At 36.7% G+C, this 15,530-nt stretch overlaps 1 protein-coding gene across 2 annotated transcripts in view; it reads right to left on the reverse strand.

The window, feature by feature from the left end:
- LOC135779722 (protocadherin alpha-C2-like) overlaps positions 1-13,959 on the reverse strand; it is a 72,870-nt gene extending 58,911 nt beyond the window's left edge. Inside the window, exon 1 of one of the 2 annotated variants that reach the window (XM_065290555.2) lies at positions 11,470-13,959. In XM_065290555.2, the coding sequence (XP_065146627.1) occupies positions 11,470-13,842 (2,373 nt within the window). In that variant the 5' untranslated portion in view covers positions 13,843-13,959. Of the gene's footprint in view, positions 1-6,183; positions 8,674-11,469 lie in introns of those variants that run through there. The other variant, XM_065290556.1, reaches the window with a different exon arrangement.
- Positions 13,960-15,530: the final 1,571 nt, after the last annotated feature.

Raw genomic sequence — 15,530 nt, forward strand, 5'->3', positions numbered from 1 at the left:
AAATTACTTTCTTACTTAGTATTTTTGTCTTGTTTTCAGTAAAAATATCTAAAAATTCTTAAATCAAGATGCTTTTTCTTGATGAGCAAAATGACCTAAGAAAATAAGTATAGTTTTTAGACAAAAAATATACAATTTAAGTGAACTTGTGCTTAAAACAAGCAAAAATATCTGCCAATGGGGTGAGAAAAAATCTAAAAATAAGATTTCTTTTTTCTTAAACACTTAATTTAAGCAAAATTTTCTCACCCCATTGGCAGATATTTTTGCTTGTTTTAAGCACAAATTCACTTAAATTGTATAGTTTTTGTCTAAAAACTAGACTTATTTTCTTCAGTCATTTTGCTCATGAAGAAAATACGTCTTGATTTAAGAATTTTTAGATATTTCTATTGAAAACAAGGCAAAATGCTAAGTTAGAAAGTCAGATTTTCAAGAAAAAAATTCTTAGTATCTAAAAATTCTTAAATTAAGATGCTTTTTCTTGATGTGAAAAAAAATTTCTTGGTATTTTTGCCTTGTTTTCAGTAAAAATATTTTAAAATTCTTAAATTAAGATGCTCATTTTTTTTGCTTACCCCATTGGCAGATTTTTTGCTTGTTTTATGCACAAAATCACTTAAATTTGGTATTTTTCGTCTAAAAACTAGACTTATTTTATTATTTTTCAAGAAAAAGCATCTTAATTTAAGATTTTTTAGATATTTTTACTGAAAACAAGGCAAAAATACAAATAATTTTTTGTATAATTTTTTTTAATCATTTTTGCAGTGTACGACGGTTTTGTGGTCCAGGGTCGCATATGTTGCGTTTTGTGCTTATAATGTGTTTTCCTTTACATATGTAATGAATTTCATTGTAATCATTGACTTAACGTGCTGCTGTTATCTACAGTATGGTGCTTTAGCACAGTTCGGTTAAGCTGGTGTTGCAGGGACTGTTACATGTGCAGTCGACATTGTTGAGGATTTTATGCTGAGTATTTTTGTGTTGTTGACCGGCCTACACTATGCCCATTTTTGATGCGCCGTTATTCAATATTTTTCCCGTCATGCGGTAATGTTTTTTCATCTGATTTTTTTGTCCCCACCACTTTTCAACACAAACTGACGCCCCTGGTACAACCACATCACCACAATGAAAGACACGCGGTAGAATTCGCTGTCCATGGTACTGGTTCATGCAGACAACATCAGGAATTAAAATAAGCAAAGGATCGTTTAGATTTAAAAAAGCAAAAAATAATCTATGTTGCAAAATGGCATTTTGTGAATGGCCTGAAAATGTTAGGTACCTGTGCTTACAACTCTGCAAATTAACTTTAAAACAAAAAATGACTGTATATGAGTCGTGAACGTTTTATTCATTGTGCATAGAGCATTTTTTTATTTGCGGGGTTAACGAAATACTGTTTTCCGTATCACTTATGCTTAATTGCTCTCTTTAGTTATGAATGTACAGGAAACACTACTATATCATTCTTGTTGCTAAAACTCGCTTCGTACTGTGTTATTGATTTACAGTAAGACCTGCTTCCATCAAGGTGGGTTTAGATCACTGGAAAACGTTAACCAAATGCCGTCTGTAATCTGTCATGTAGCTGCTCAAATACACAATTTTTCGTAAATTAATTTCAATTAGCCGTAAATTATAAGTAAGTATATAAATATAATTTGTTTATTGCTGTCTTTAAATTTTATTAAATCCACTTTTTTTACTTTGTCTTACACTTGTGTCTTCAAAAAAACTTGTATCCCGTATCCATGATTCAGAGCTGTTTATATTTGTAGCTAGAAAAGTTTAAAGTAAAAAATCCAGTGTGCCCACGCTATGCAAACACAATGTCATACACTCTAAAAAACAAACGGTGCTATATAGCACCAAAACAGTTGCTTTGGATCGTAACGATAGAAGAACCATTTTTAGTGCCATATAGCACCGGTGAAGAACCAGTGAAGCACCAGTGAAGCACCTGTGTAGAACCATATAGTGCTATGTAGAACCATATGTGGTGCTATATGGCCCCTATATGGTTCTACACTGGTGCTTCACTGGTGCTTCACTGGTGCTTCACCGGTGCTATATGGCACTAAAATGGTTCTTCTATCGTTACGATCCAAAGCAACTGTTTTGGTGCTATATAGCACCGTTTGTTTTTTTAGAGTGTAGATAAATAGCAGCTAAGTTAACAAATCAGCAAAATTAACTTCATATATAGCTTACGTAAAAATATCTTGAAAAGCTTGAAAGTATTGCAAAAATAAAACTGTTTGAAATTTCGTTTTAGAAATAACTTTTATCCAGGGGTTAAACATTATCTTACCTTGTTGGTGGTGGGAAGAGTTTGAATACTTGTAAAACTGTCATCGCAATTAATGCTGATAAGGTCTGCGTCTGCAGCTGGAAATGGCGAGGGGACAACGACTATGTCACTCTTCATTGTGTCTGAACTGAAACACACATCATACTGTTGCGTGGATTTGGAGTAAGACCAGCTCCCGTCTGGATGCGTGCTGATCACTGGAGCGCAATACTGACTGAAACTCCCGTCTGTCCTGTAGCATTTAGCTGCTATCAAACCAATGAGACTCAGTAAAAAGATGACTGACACTGAAACAATAGCGATGAGCAGATAAAGATTCAAATCGGAAAAACTCTCCTCTTTAACTGGAACTTGTCTGAACGATGTCTGTATGTCATCCATACTCTCCATAACCACAACATCCATAGACATAGTTGCTGAAAGTGATGGCTCTCCATTATCAGACACTGTAATGATAAGTGGGTGAGTTTTTAAGTCATTGTCACTCATTCGTCTCCTGGTTTTTATTTCTCCAGAGTTGGTAACGATTCGAAATAGATTCGTTCCTTTGGGTTCAGTTAAGTGATACGACAGAAGTGCGTTATATCCAGAGTCAGCATCAACAGCTCTGATCTTGGCTACAAAGTAACCCGCTTCAGCTGAATAGGGAATGCTCTCAGTATTTACTGATCCGGGATTAGAATTTGGTTGTAAAATAACTGGACTGTTGTCATTTTCATCAAGAATAAAAACATTTACAGTCACATTACTGCTCAGAGGAGGAACACCAGAGTCCATTGCCAAAACATTAAACTGAAATCTTTTTGTTTCTTCGTGATTAAATGATTGTAAACTGAATATTTCACCAGTTAAAGAGTTTATATTGATCAGTGTTGTTATAGGAACATTGGAGCTTGAACTCTCTAATAATGAATATGAAAGTTCAGCGTTCTCACCAGTGTCTGAATCATCAGCTGTAACTTTTGTTATGAGTCCTCCAGCTTGGCTGTTCTCACTTAGATAAGTGTTAATATCAGATGCAGGAAAATGCGGTGCGTTGTCATTAACATCAGCGATATGTACAATAATAATACTGCTGTTGGAAAGTGGAGGCGTGCCTTCATCTGTAGCTGTAATTGTGATGTTATAATGAGAAACACTCTCTCTGTCCAAAGGTCCGTCCACCACTAGAGAATAATGATTGTCATATGAAAACTCCAGTTTGAAAGGAAAAGAGCCTTGAATTGCACAATGCACTAACCCGTTTTTACCTCCATCTCTATCAGAAACCGTAATGAAAGCAACATCAGTACCCGGTTTTGCGTCCTCCTTCACGCTTTCCAAAAGCGGAGTTGTAACAATTTCTGGTGCATTGTCATTTTCATCCACAACTTCTAATAATACTTTACAATGTGTACTTTTAGGAGGACTGCCTTTATCCCTCGCCTGAACACGCAATTCAATTGCAGAGTGTTCCTCATAATCAATTTGTCCTTGAACAACGATGTCCCCGGAGTTTGAATTTATAGTAAACAGGTTCATTTCATCGCTATTTCCGCTTCCAATAAATGAATAGTGAATTTCACTGTTAATGCCCTCATCCAAATCAGTAGCTGAAAGAGCTACCCAGTCTCACAAAGTTTCGTGATATAGTCACGTATTTTTTTTTTATTCTTTTTTCGTGCTATTATCACGAAATTTCGTGTTTTTTCGTGATCGTATAACGAATTCCTGTTTTCGTGTGATTATCACGTATTGGTTACTCAACTGCTTTTTCCTATTTTTAAACCATTGTCGCTTCGGTTTAGGGTTAGATTTGGTGCTTGCATTAGAAAGTCACTTTATATATTGGTTTATACTATTTTTTCTGATTTATTTTTTTATATGTCGCCTGGCGTTGGGGTTAGAGTTGGGTTTGGTTAGGGATGTCATTTTATGTAAATCTAACCCTAAACCGAAGCGACAATGGTAAGAAAATAGGACAAAACAGTTGAGTAACCAATACGTGATAATCACACGAAAACAGGAATTCGTTATACGATCACGAAAAAACACGAAATTTCGTGATAATAGCACGAAAAAAGAATCAAAAAAATACGTGACTATATAACGAAATTTCGTGAGACTGGGCTGGAAAGAGAGATTATTTTAAATCCAATTGGTGAATTTTCCTTAAGTTGTAGTTTGTACAAAGTTTTGCTGAACACGGGTTTATTGTCGTTTACATCAATCACGTCAACAACAATACTCAATGTTCCAGATTTCGGAGGTTTTCCTCCGTCAACAGCTGTAAGTAATAACTGAATAACAGGTTGTTTTTCTCTGTCTAAAGCTTTCTGTAGTACTAACTCAGCTGATATACTTTGCTGTCCGGCAAGAACATCTAAAGAAAAATATTCATTTACACTAAGTTTGTAGTCTTTTAGAGAATTGCTGCCAACATCAAAATCTTTTGCATTTGGTAAAGGAAGTCTGTCCCCCATACTTGCGTCCTCTGTAACATTTACAATAAATGTGCTTTCTGGAAATAAAGGAGCATGATCGTTTACATCCAAAATTCTGATCTCAAGCCGATAAACATTGCGAGGATTTTGAGCAAGGGCTTCTAAATTTAATACACATTTCTGACTCGTGCCACACAACTCTTCGCGGTCAATCCTGTCATTAACAAACAGGGCCCCGGATTTCAGATTTATTTCAAAATACTTCGCATTAGGTCCAGGCATTATCTGAAACATACGTAATTCTAGCTCCGGAGCACCAATCTTTAGGTCTTTTGCTATATTACCAATCACGGTTCCTTTTTTTACCTCCTCTGAGACAGAATAGACAATCTGGCCGTGCGACGACTCCAATAAACACGATAAGAAAACGATCCAGACGCCATATGATTTTGTACCATCCATGCTTGCGCAAAATTCCAAACTGGTGTTAACAAAAAATGATCATGTAAAAATGACTTCTTAATACAATCTCACATTGCGATGCGGAAGCTATGCGTCTTGCTAACATGCACCTCATTAAATACATGTTCCCAGAAAGGAGGAGCAATACTTCCCTCAAGGTCATGGTCTGCAGTGCCACCACGTGTTGTATCAGTGAGGAGACAACGAGATCTAACATAATGCACAACTTCATTAAAAGTAAACTAGGCATGTTACCTAGGCTACATAACATAAAAACACATATCTGTACAATCATTAAGATGTAGAAAAAATAGTTTGGAAAGCAATTCAACAAATACGTTAACACTGCGAAAAAGAAATGTTAAATATGAATGTCGCTGTCCGTGGTGCTGAATTCACTTTATTCTTTAAATTCAGTAACGAAGCAGGGAAATCAACAGACAACTCGTTATTGTTTCAACTGAATAAAAAACATAGGCTATACTTAAACACAAATTTCATACACGCAGTTAACGCAAACTAACACAAAATTCATGAAAAAAATGAATCATGGAAATCATCCTAACAAATAAAATAAAATGTGTTTTTGGTGAACGTAAAAATTAAGATCGGTAAAAAAGGATTGTTCATGAAACACATTTTCATGCATCGTCAATAAAACAACTGAAATTAAACACTTCTACTAAAAATCTGTTCAAAAGTTTTTCAAATCTTAACCACTATTCAAAATGGTTCAAATATTATCATTTTGAAAGTTAACGACAATAATAAGATATTAATAATAATATTAATTTCAATATATATTAAATTTAACATTCATTTAGAGAAATAACCAAGCATTTTTTATTTTTTTTATTCATCAGGTGCAATGGTCATAGTAGGCTAGCTATTAAACAATCAAAATCAAGGACTGGAACTAACCGTTTAACAATATTTAAAAGCCAATATAAAATCAAGTAAACAGTGCTATCTTACCGTTCCTGTTGAAGGAAGAGTTTGTGTGCGCGTAAAAGTATCTCCACTATTAATGCTGATCAGTTCTGCATCTGCTGGTGGAAATGGTGATGGGAAAACTACAACGTCACTCTTCATTGTGTCTGAACTGAAACACACATCATACTGTTGCGTGGATTTGGAGTAAGACCAGCTCCCGTCTGGATGCGTGCTGATCACTGGAGCGCAGTATCGACTGAAACTGCCTTCTGTCCCGTAGCATTTAGCTGCTATCAAACCAATGAGACTCAGTAAAAAGATGACTGACACTGAAACAATAGCGATGAGCAGATAAAGATTCACATCTGAAAAACTCTCCTCCTTAACTGGAACTTGTCTGAACGATGTCTGTATGTCATCCATATTCTCCATAACCACAACATCCATAGACATAGTTGCTGAAAGTGATGGCTCTCCATTATCAGACACTGTAATGATAAGTGGGTGAGTTTTTAAGTCATTGTCACTCATTCGTCTCCTGGTTTTTATTTCTCCAGTGTTGGTACCGATTCGGAATAGATTTGTTCCTTTGGGTTCAGTTAAGTGATACGACAGAAGTCCGTTATATGCAGAGTCAGCATCAACAGCTCTGATCTTGGCTACAAAGTAACCCGCTTCAGCTGAATAGGGAATATTCTCAGTATTTACTGATCCAGGTTCGGAATATGGCGACAGTATAACAGGACGGTTGTCATTTTCATCTTGTATAAAAACATTTACTGTCAAGTTGCTGCTTAGTGATGGGACGCCAGAATCGACTGCATGAACTTCAAATTGGAATGACTTGAATTCTTCGTAGTTAAATGATTGCTTACTGTACAATTCTCCAGCCTCAGTATTTATATCTATCATTGAGATCAATGGAATGGCAGTTTTGTCACTGCTAATTAAAGTATATTTAATATGAGCATTCTCGTAAATATCTGAGTCCTCAGCGGTCACAATTGCTATAACAGCTCCAGCTTGGCTGTTTTCTTTTAAATAGACGTTCATCACAGGTTCAGGAAATCGCGGCGCGTTGTCATTAACATCAGATATGTGAACTGTTATAACACTTGTACTAGAGAGTGATGGGGTCCCTTCATCCGTAGCTGTTATAGTGATATTATAATGCGCAACGTCCTCTCTGTCCAGTGGTCCACTTACAACTAAAGAGTAGTAGTTCTTATACGATGACTCGATCTTAAACGGTACGTGACCTAAAATACTGCAGTGCACTAATCCATTTTTACCTCCGTCTTTATCGGATATTGTAATTAAAGCCACAGCCGTTCCGACTTTTGAATCCTCTTTAATATTGCTTGCCAACAAAGTCACCATCAGCTCGGGCGCATTGTCATTCACATCAATTACTTCAACTAACAACTTACACTGTGAACTTTTTGGTGGTTGGCCTTTATCTTTGGCCACCACCCTTAATTCAACAGCAGCATTTTCTTCATAATCAATATCTCCTCTAACTGTTATTAGTCCGCTATCAGGATTGACTGAAAACAGATCTGCCACTTTTGCATTCCCTTGCTTAACAATAGAGTAAGAAATATCGCCATTTACGCCCTCATCTAAATCTGTGGCGGACAGGGTGAGAATTTGGGTTCCTATAGCAATATTTTCATTAACTTTCACTTTGTAAAGAGATTTACTAAAAACTGGAGAGTTGTCGTTAACATCCAAGACATTCACAATTATATCCAATGATCCAGACATCGGCGGTTTTCCTCCATCAACAGCAGTCAGTGTTAAATGAATTATAGACTGTTTCTCTCGGTCTAAATGCTTCATTAGTACAAGTTCAACAGTAACACTTTGCTCGACGTTCTGCACATCCAAAGAAAAGTGTTCGTTTGGACTAAGCTTATAGGTTTTAACTGCATTGTTGCCTGAATCCGGGTCTTCTGCCAAAGGAAGAGAAAATTTCTCTCCAACAGTGGACACTTCTGTTATGTTTATTATTTGACTGTTAACTGGAAACGATGGAGCGTTATCATTGATGTCAATTATATTGATTTCTATTCTAAACAGACTCAAAGGATTATGAGCCATTGCCTCTATAACCATTGTGCATTTCTGATCAGTAGGACACAGCGATTCTCGATCAATACGATTATTCACAAACAGAGTCCCGGTTTTTAAATTCACCCCAAAATACCTTTTGTTGGTTCCGTGTACAATCTGAAAGAGACGGGGTTCCAGTTCCTGCACATTGACGTTGAGATCTTTTGCGATGTTTCCGACAACGCTTCCTATATTTACTTCCTCTGAGACGGAATATACAATCTGACCCGAACATAAGGTCCACACACAATAAGACAGCAAAATCGCAGTCCATTTGGGTCCAATATATTGCTTCATCTTTGCTCAGAACCCAGACTTAAAATAATCATTCGTGCAAAATAAATGAAACAAGCGATCCAAATATGTTAGATTTGTCGTTTCCAAAGACAACGCTGTTTTAGGATGGTTAGAAAGCGATGCTTTGGAAGGAGGAGTTATCCAAATAAGATGGAAATAACAGTCCTGTTAAAAAGCATGGTTTAACAGCGCCTCTAGGTGGTTACTACAGGAATATCAATGTAATATTATGGTTCTTCCAAGAATAAAATAAAGTTGACCCTTGAACGCATATATGGGTCAGAAATGACAAATGTTAATTTTCCTTATTTTAATAGTTTTAACATGAAGTTTTGGTTTCATCTGACATAACATAAATTCCTCATTTAATATTTGATCATGTGATCTAGTCTTTTTTATTTATTTCACCATTTAAACATGCTGAAGGGACACTGTAAAATTACCATTTCAATGCTTAATATGGACCGTTATAAATTTCCTGAGAAATATTTGCTTTCATCAGGTAGTGTACCTAATTAATGCGGGTTTTTGTTACTTACATTTGTCTATTTTATCTATATTATTACTCAAAAGGTCTGCAAAAATTAATTCTAATTTTGCGTTCAGATTCAAAGGATATTAAGATCATGAGAAATGTCAAAGAACTCCACACCTTCAACTGATGAACCTGAAATATATTAAATAGGCCTCTATAGCTTACAAATGTGTAGGATTATGAGTTGTTAATTTTAATTAACAACAAGAAAACAGCAACAACAAAACTAAAAAAAATATATATATTTCTTAAAAAATATTGCCTTAAATATTTTATTATGCCTTAAAATAACTCTACACCCTTGTTTCATTTAGTATACACAAAATAATGTATATAAGTACAAAGTATACACCATCTGGGACAACCTAATCCACTCGATCAAGCATCATGATCTCACAAATTTCCGTGAAATAGTCACGTATTATTTTGCTCAGTTTTGCGTGACATTGTCACGTATTTCCACCATATTACGTGCCCCTGACACGACTTTCTTTTCCGTGACAGTTTCACGTATTGGTTACTCAACTGTTCTTCCTATTTTAAAACAATTGTCGCTTCGGTTTGGGGTTAGATTTGCTGTTTGCGTTATGATGTCACTTAATGTATTGGTTTATAAAAAAAATTCGTATGCTTTTTAAACCATCGTCGCCAAACATATAGGGCCCTGCGCATTTAAACCAGACGACATCGCGCGTTTGCTTATTACAGTGGGTGCGCAGCAGCTCACAGACGTTTTTAAATATGATAAATTAAAGGATTTAAATGTAAAAGATTATTATTGAGTCTCTTGGACACGAATGAGGACAGTTTAGAGGACTTTAGAAGGCGTGAATCTATTGATCAGCTGGCAGAAGAACTGCTTCACAAGTAGCTTGGATAGTAGGCAGATTTGGTGACTTTGTACCTCTGGATATGGTGAAATGAAATCAATTTTTAATAATTTAAATATTTTAATCTTTTTCAAAACCCTCACAGTGCGGAACTTTCCACACTTTTTTTTAAATATTTGTCTCCTGTTTGTTACAAATGAACTATTTTTACTTATGCAAACCTTTTTTTAGCATTTTTGTAAATTTTTCTTTTTGAAAAAAAAACTTTTTGAGATTACGGTAATCACGCATCATACTTTACCAGCTTATTTTACGTAATACTCCATGACTGAAAAAAACTTTTAAAGAGAACCAAAGCTTTAATTACAAAAGGAACCATTTTAATAAATAAAATACAATGCATTTTTCACAAATAGCATACTCTGCAATTGCAATGTTTTTTAATTGCACAGTTTTCCTTAAAGCATATCAAAAACACCACACAGAAAACGTCAAACACTTGATTTTGACCCTAGGCGATTTAAAAATGTCTAAAATTTCTGTTTACTATCTATAACCAATAATAAATGTTAAATCACATAATTATTAAACACATTTAGCAACAAATGTGTAATGACCACTAAACAAAACATACAAAGTTAACTGAAACTATAACTAACAACTATAAATGAAACTATAACTGACAACTTTGATTGTCGCTGTCCAATCAAAGGTTCTGAAATTCTGGGATTCGTAGGCTATGTGAGGATTTAAACTAGGAATGAACCCAAACGCAGACAGAACTAAAACATAATAATTTATTAACAAACAAGGGAAAACAAAGACCCACGAGGGGGTAAAACAAGACAAGATAAAGCAACACTAAACTAAGACTAAACTAAACATAAAACAACAATAAACTACAAATAACAAACCAGACTAAATATACTTAAAACTCACAAAATCAAGACTCAGAAACACGACAGGGAGTGTAACAAGACGAACGCGCACTGGACAACAAACACAAGGACTCTTAAATAGGGAGAAAGTAAATTACATACACCTGGAAATCATTACAAATAAGGGATCGGGGAAAAAGTGAGGAGACCCGGGAAATGCGTGGTCAGAATAATTCAATACTAAAACCACACATTTCCCACATAAAACATGGTACTGCCAGGACCCCGAACACAAAGACTAGATGTAATAAAACACATGATTTCAGACGGGTCCTGACAGGCTACGTCTTTTACAAGTTGGCTAATTCATATGAACAAAATGTACGATTGTTAGAGAAAAATACTCCACATCTAAACCTAATTTCACAGGGGCGAAAGAAAATCGTACTACTCGAACGAAATAGGTCGAAGAATTTGTCACCTCGTAAAATATGAATTGCATTATATTGTGTTAAAATATTGTAATGTAATGGATGGTGCAGAAAAATATTTGTTATAAAAAACTGCATTTAAACGCATGGAAAATCCAGAAATAAATGCAGGTATGAGAGAGAAACAATCAGTTTGCTAACATTATTATTTAAATTACAAATAGCAATAACCAATGTCTTACCTTTTCTGAGGTAGGAAGAGTTTGGGTGCGCGTAAACGTATCTCCACTATTAATGCTGATCAGTTCTGCATCTGCTGGTGGAAATGGTGATGGGAAAACTACTACGTCACTCTTCATTGTGTCTGAACTGAAACACACATCATACTGTTGCGTGGATTTTGAGTAAGACCAGCTCCCGTCTGGATGCGTGCTGATCACTGGAGCGCAATACTGACTGAAACTGCCGTCTGTCCTGTAGCATTTAGCTGCTATTAAACCAATGAGACTCAGTAAAAAGATGACTGACACTGAGACAATAGCGATGAGCAGATAAAGGTTCAGATCTGAAAAACTCTCCTCCTTAACTGGAACTTGTTTGAACGATGTCTGTATGTCATCCATACTCTCCATAACCACAACATCCATAGACATAGTTGCTGAAAGTGATGGCTCTCCATTATCAGACACTGTAATGATAAGTGGGTGAGTTTTTAAGTCATTGTCACTCATTCGTCTCCTGGTTTTTATTTCTCCAGTGTTGGTACCGATTCGGAATAAATTCGTTCCTTTGGGTTCAGTTAAGTGATACGACAGAAGTGCGTTATATCCAGAGTCAGCATCAACAGCTCTGATCTTGGCCACAAAGTAACCCGCTTCAGCTGAATAGGGAATATTCTCAGTATTTACTGATCCAGGTTCAGAATATGGTTGTAAAATAACTGGACTGTTGTCATTTTCATCCAGTATAAAAACATTTACAGTAACATTACTGCTCAGAGGAGGAACACCAGAGTCTGTCGCCTGAACGTAGAACTGTAGGGTTTTTACTTGCTCATAGTTAAAAGTTTGCATGCTGTATATCTCACCAGTCACGGAGTTTATGCTTATGGATGTCGAGTAATGCATGCTGGAACTGTCAAGTAATGAATAAGTCACTTGAGCATTTTTACCAAAGTCATTATCTCGTGCAGAAACAGCTGATATTTGAATACCTGGTGGGCTGTTTTCTTTAACATAAACATTGATCATTGAATTCTGGAATAGAGGTGCGTTGTCGTTTACATCAGAGACATGAATGGCTATTACGGCGGTGCTTGATAAAGACGGAGTGCCTTCATCCGTAGCTGTAACTGAAATATTGTACAGTTCTGTTTCTTCTCTATCAAGTGTTTTGCTTAAAACAAGCGAGAAATATTTCCCTTGTGTGGACTCTAACACATATGGGGTGTTCTGGGGAATGGAACAGTAAACCTTTCCATTTTTACCTGCATCTCTGTCTTGAACCGTGATGAAGGCGATTACAGTGCCTTGTTTTGCATCCTCACTTACATTGTCAAGCAATGAAGAAAGCGTAATGTCTGGTGCATTGTCGTTGACGTCGGTGATCTCAACAAGCACTTTGCAATGAGATGCAAGCGGACTGCTGCCCCTATCCCAGGCCTCCACGCGGATCTCATACGCAGTAACTTCCTCGTAATCCAAAATGCCAATAACTGATATTTCACCTGTGCTGTTATTGACGGCGAACTTGTCAACGATTCCCTTTTGTCCTTGTTTTAAACTGTACACAATTTCGCCGTTAAGGCCTTCGTCGGGATCCGTGGCATTCAGCTTTAGCACAGTGGTGCCAATTGGTACGTTTTCTAAGACCTGTACTTTGTACATGGTCCTGGCAAAAACAGGCGCGTTATCATTTGCATCTAACACGGTAACAATAACATTTGTTGTGCCGGACCGTGAAGGTTTTCCACCATCAATAGCAGTTAAAATCAGCTGGACCGTAGACTGTTTCTCTCTGTCCAGAGCTTTTTGCAAAACCAGCTCGGGTGCAGGGCCATCTGCCTCCATGTTCACCTCCAGGATGAAATATGGATTGTTGGATACTTTGTAGGTGGTAACCGAATTGCTTCCAACATCTGGATCTTCCGCGCTTAGCAGAGGGAATTTTGTTCCGGGTAATGACAGCTCAGATATACGTATAAACTGTGTTTTTTCTGGGAAAAGAGGAGAGTTGTCGTTGATATCCAACAGCTTTACTTCTATGCTGTAAACATGTAAAGGATTATTAACAATAGCCTCCAAGCTTACAGTACACGTGTTAACATTGGGGCACAACTGTTCCCTGTCCATTGTCTCTTGTACATAAAGAGCCCCAGTTTTAAAGTTCATTGCAAAATTATTCCTTGACGAACCGGAAACGATCCTAAATCCTCGTGATTCCAGGTCATCCACTTTTAGATTTAAATCCTTGGCTAGATTTCCAACAAATGTTCCTGGACTCACCTCCTCAGACACCGTATAAACAATTTGTCTCGACATCCCATTCTCAGCTAGACATGACAGTAAATATGCAGAGATAATCCATACACACGTTGCCCTTTTCAACGATGCCATTATCCGAAGCTCAGGATTAGTTCGTTCTTTTGCGGACCCTCAGATTTTTTGCAATTTAAGGTTTGGTGAACGAGAAAAATTCTCCGTCTTGCATTTCCCTAACGCGCGCGACATTGAGCGCAACGCTTAGCTCTTTAAAGCAGTATCTGTTAAAGGAGGAGCAAAGCAGAAACATGACTATTTAATTTGCTAGTAGATAGTGCCACCATGTGGCGATACAATGTAAATAAAGAGGTTTGCAGAAGAACATAATGGTAAAACCTGGGGCCTCATTTATCAACAGTGCGTAGAAAATGCTCTATATTTGTACCTACGAATGAAATTTAGAATGTGTCTAAGTACAAAAAAATCGGGATTTATCAAACGTGCGCACGGGGTTCGTACGCACATCAGTAAGTAATCCTTGATGATAAATCCCACTTGTTCTTAAGCACCATGCTCGTGCACGTTCATGGTCATTTGCATTCCGAAACGCCTCTAATAAACCATATATGGTGACAACACCTCCCGTTATAAGTCACGTGGTTGTGCTTTTTCCCTCATCGCAATAATGGCAAAGAGAGCACAGAAATTGGTGGATGAGGTTAAAAACACATCTGTTTGGTTCACTTAGTACGGGAGGATGTCTAACAAAAGAAAACAAATCTGCATGGGAACATGTTACCAGTGAGTTTAATTCCGTTGGGTATGAGAACACTTCTAGAAATAAAAAAGTGGTTTGACATTAAATTATTAAATTATTAAAAAAAACGCGTCACAGCACACGACGTGAAATCTGTAGGAGGACGGACAATGACAGAACTTTCCTTGGACAGCCGCATAACCAGCATCATCGGCGCGATCTCTGAAAACGCGCTCCCGGCGGAATGGATGATTTGCCAAGTCTTCCAATAATGCAAGATAAGCCACTGTGTCAAGCATTTGACGGAGCTTTCTAATTTAGGGTTAGACACTAATTTCATTAATTAACTTCAACACTGATTTGCAGTTACTTTATTAACAGTAATCATTTTTAACACCTTGGGGTGGATAATAAATAGGCAAAGTGTTCGCTGGGGATGGACGGTCCTGTGTAGTATCGCTATTCTACCACTAGATGCTCTGCGTACGCATACTCCGAGGTGTGCGTATATCTACACACATTTCTACGTATAAGAACAATTTGATAAATTCCACACTTTGCGTAAAACTGTTCCTACGCACACTTTACGCACACTTCTGTTCGTACGCACGCTTGATAAATGAGGCCCCAGGCGTCTTGATTTTCAGCTAAGATACATTTTAAAAATCCACCTTAATGCATGCAGATAATTATTAGCCCAAAAAGTGGGCTTAACATAAACAACAGTTTTCAAAAATACACCGAAATGTGCCATTGTTCTCCTATTTGTCATAAAATAAACACTCTAAAGAAATGGTGATAAATAGCACTAAAAGTGGTTCACTGGCTCTTAATCATAGGGGAACCAATTTACTGCTAAACATCACCTATGTAGAACCTGTGTAGCACCTGTGAAGAACCATATTGTGCTAAGTGATGCTTTAGTCATGCTTTGGCACCACTTATACAGCACTTACTTAGAATGGTTCCCCTATTATTACAAGCATATTATTTAGCACCATTTTTTAAAAGTGTAATTGAAAAAATAAAGATGCATGATCAAAAAATAATCTTAAATTAAAGAAAC

The sequence above is a fragment of the Paramisgurnus dabryanus genome, chromosome 10, assembly GCF_030506205.2.
Source record: "Paramisgurnus dabryanus chromosome 10, PD_genome_1.1, whole genome shotgun sequence".
NCBI lineage: Eukaryota > Metazoa > Chordata > Actinopteri > Cypriniformes > Cobitidae > Paramisgurnus > Paramisgurnus dabryanus.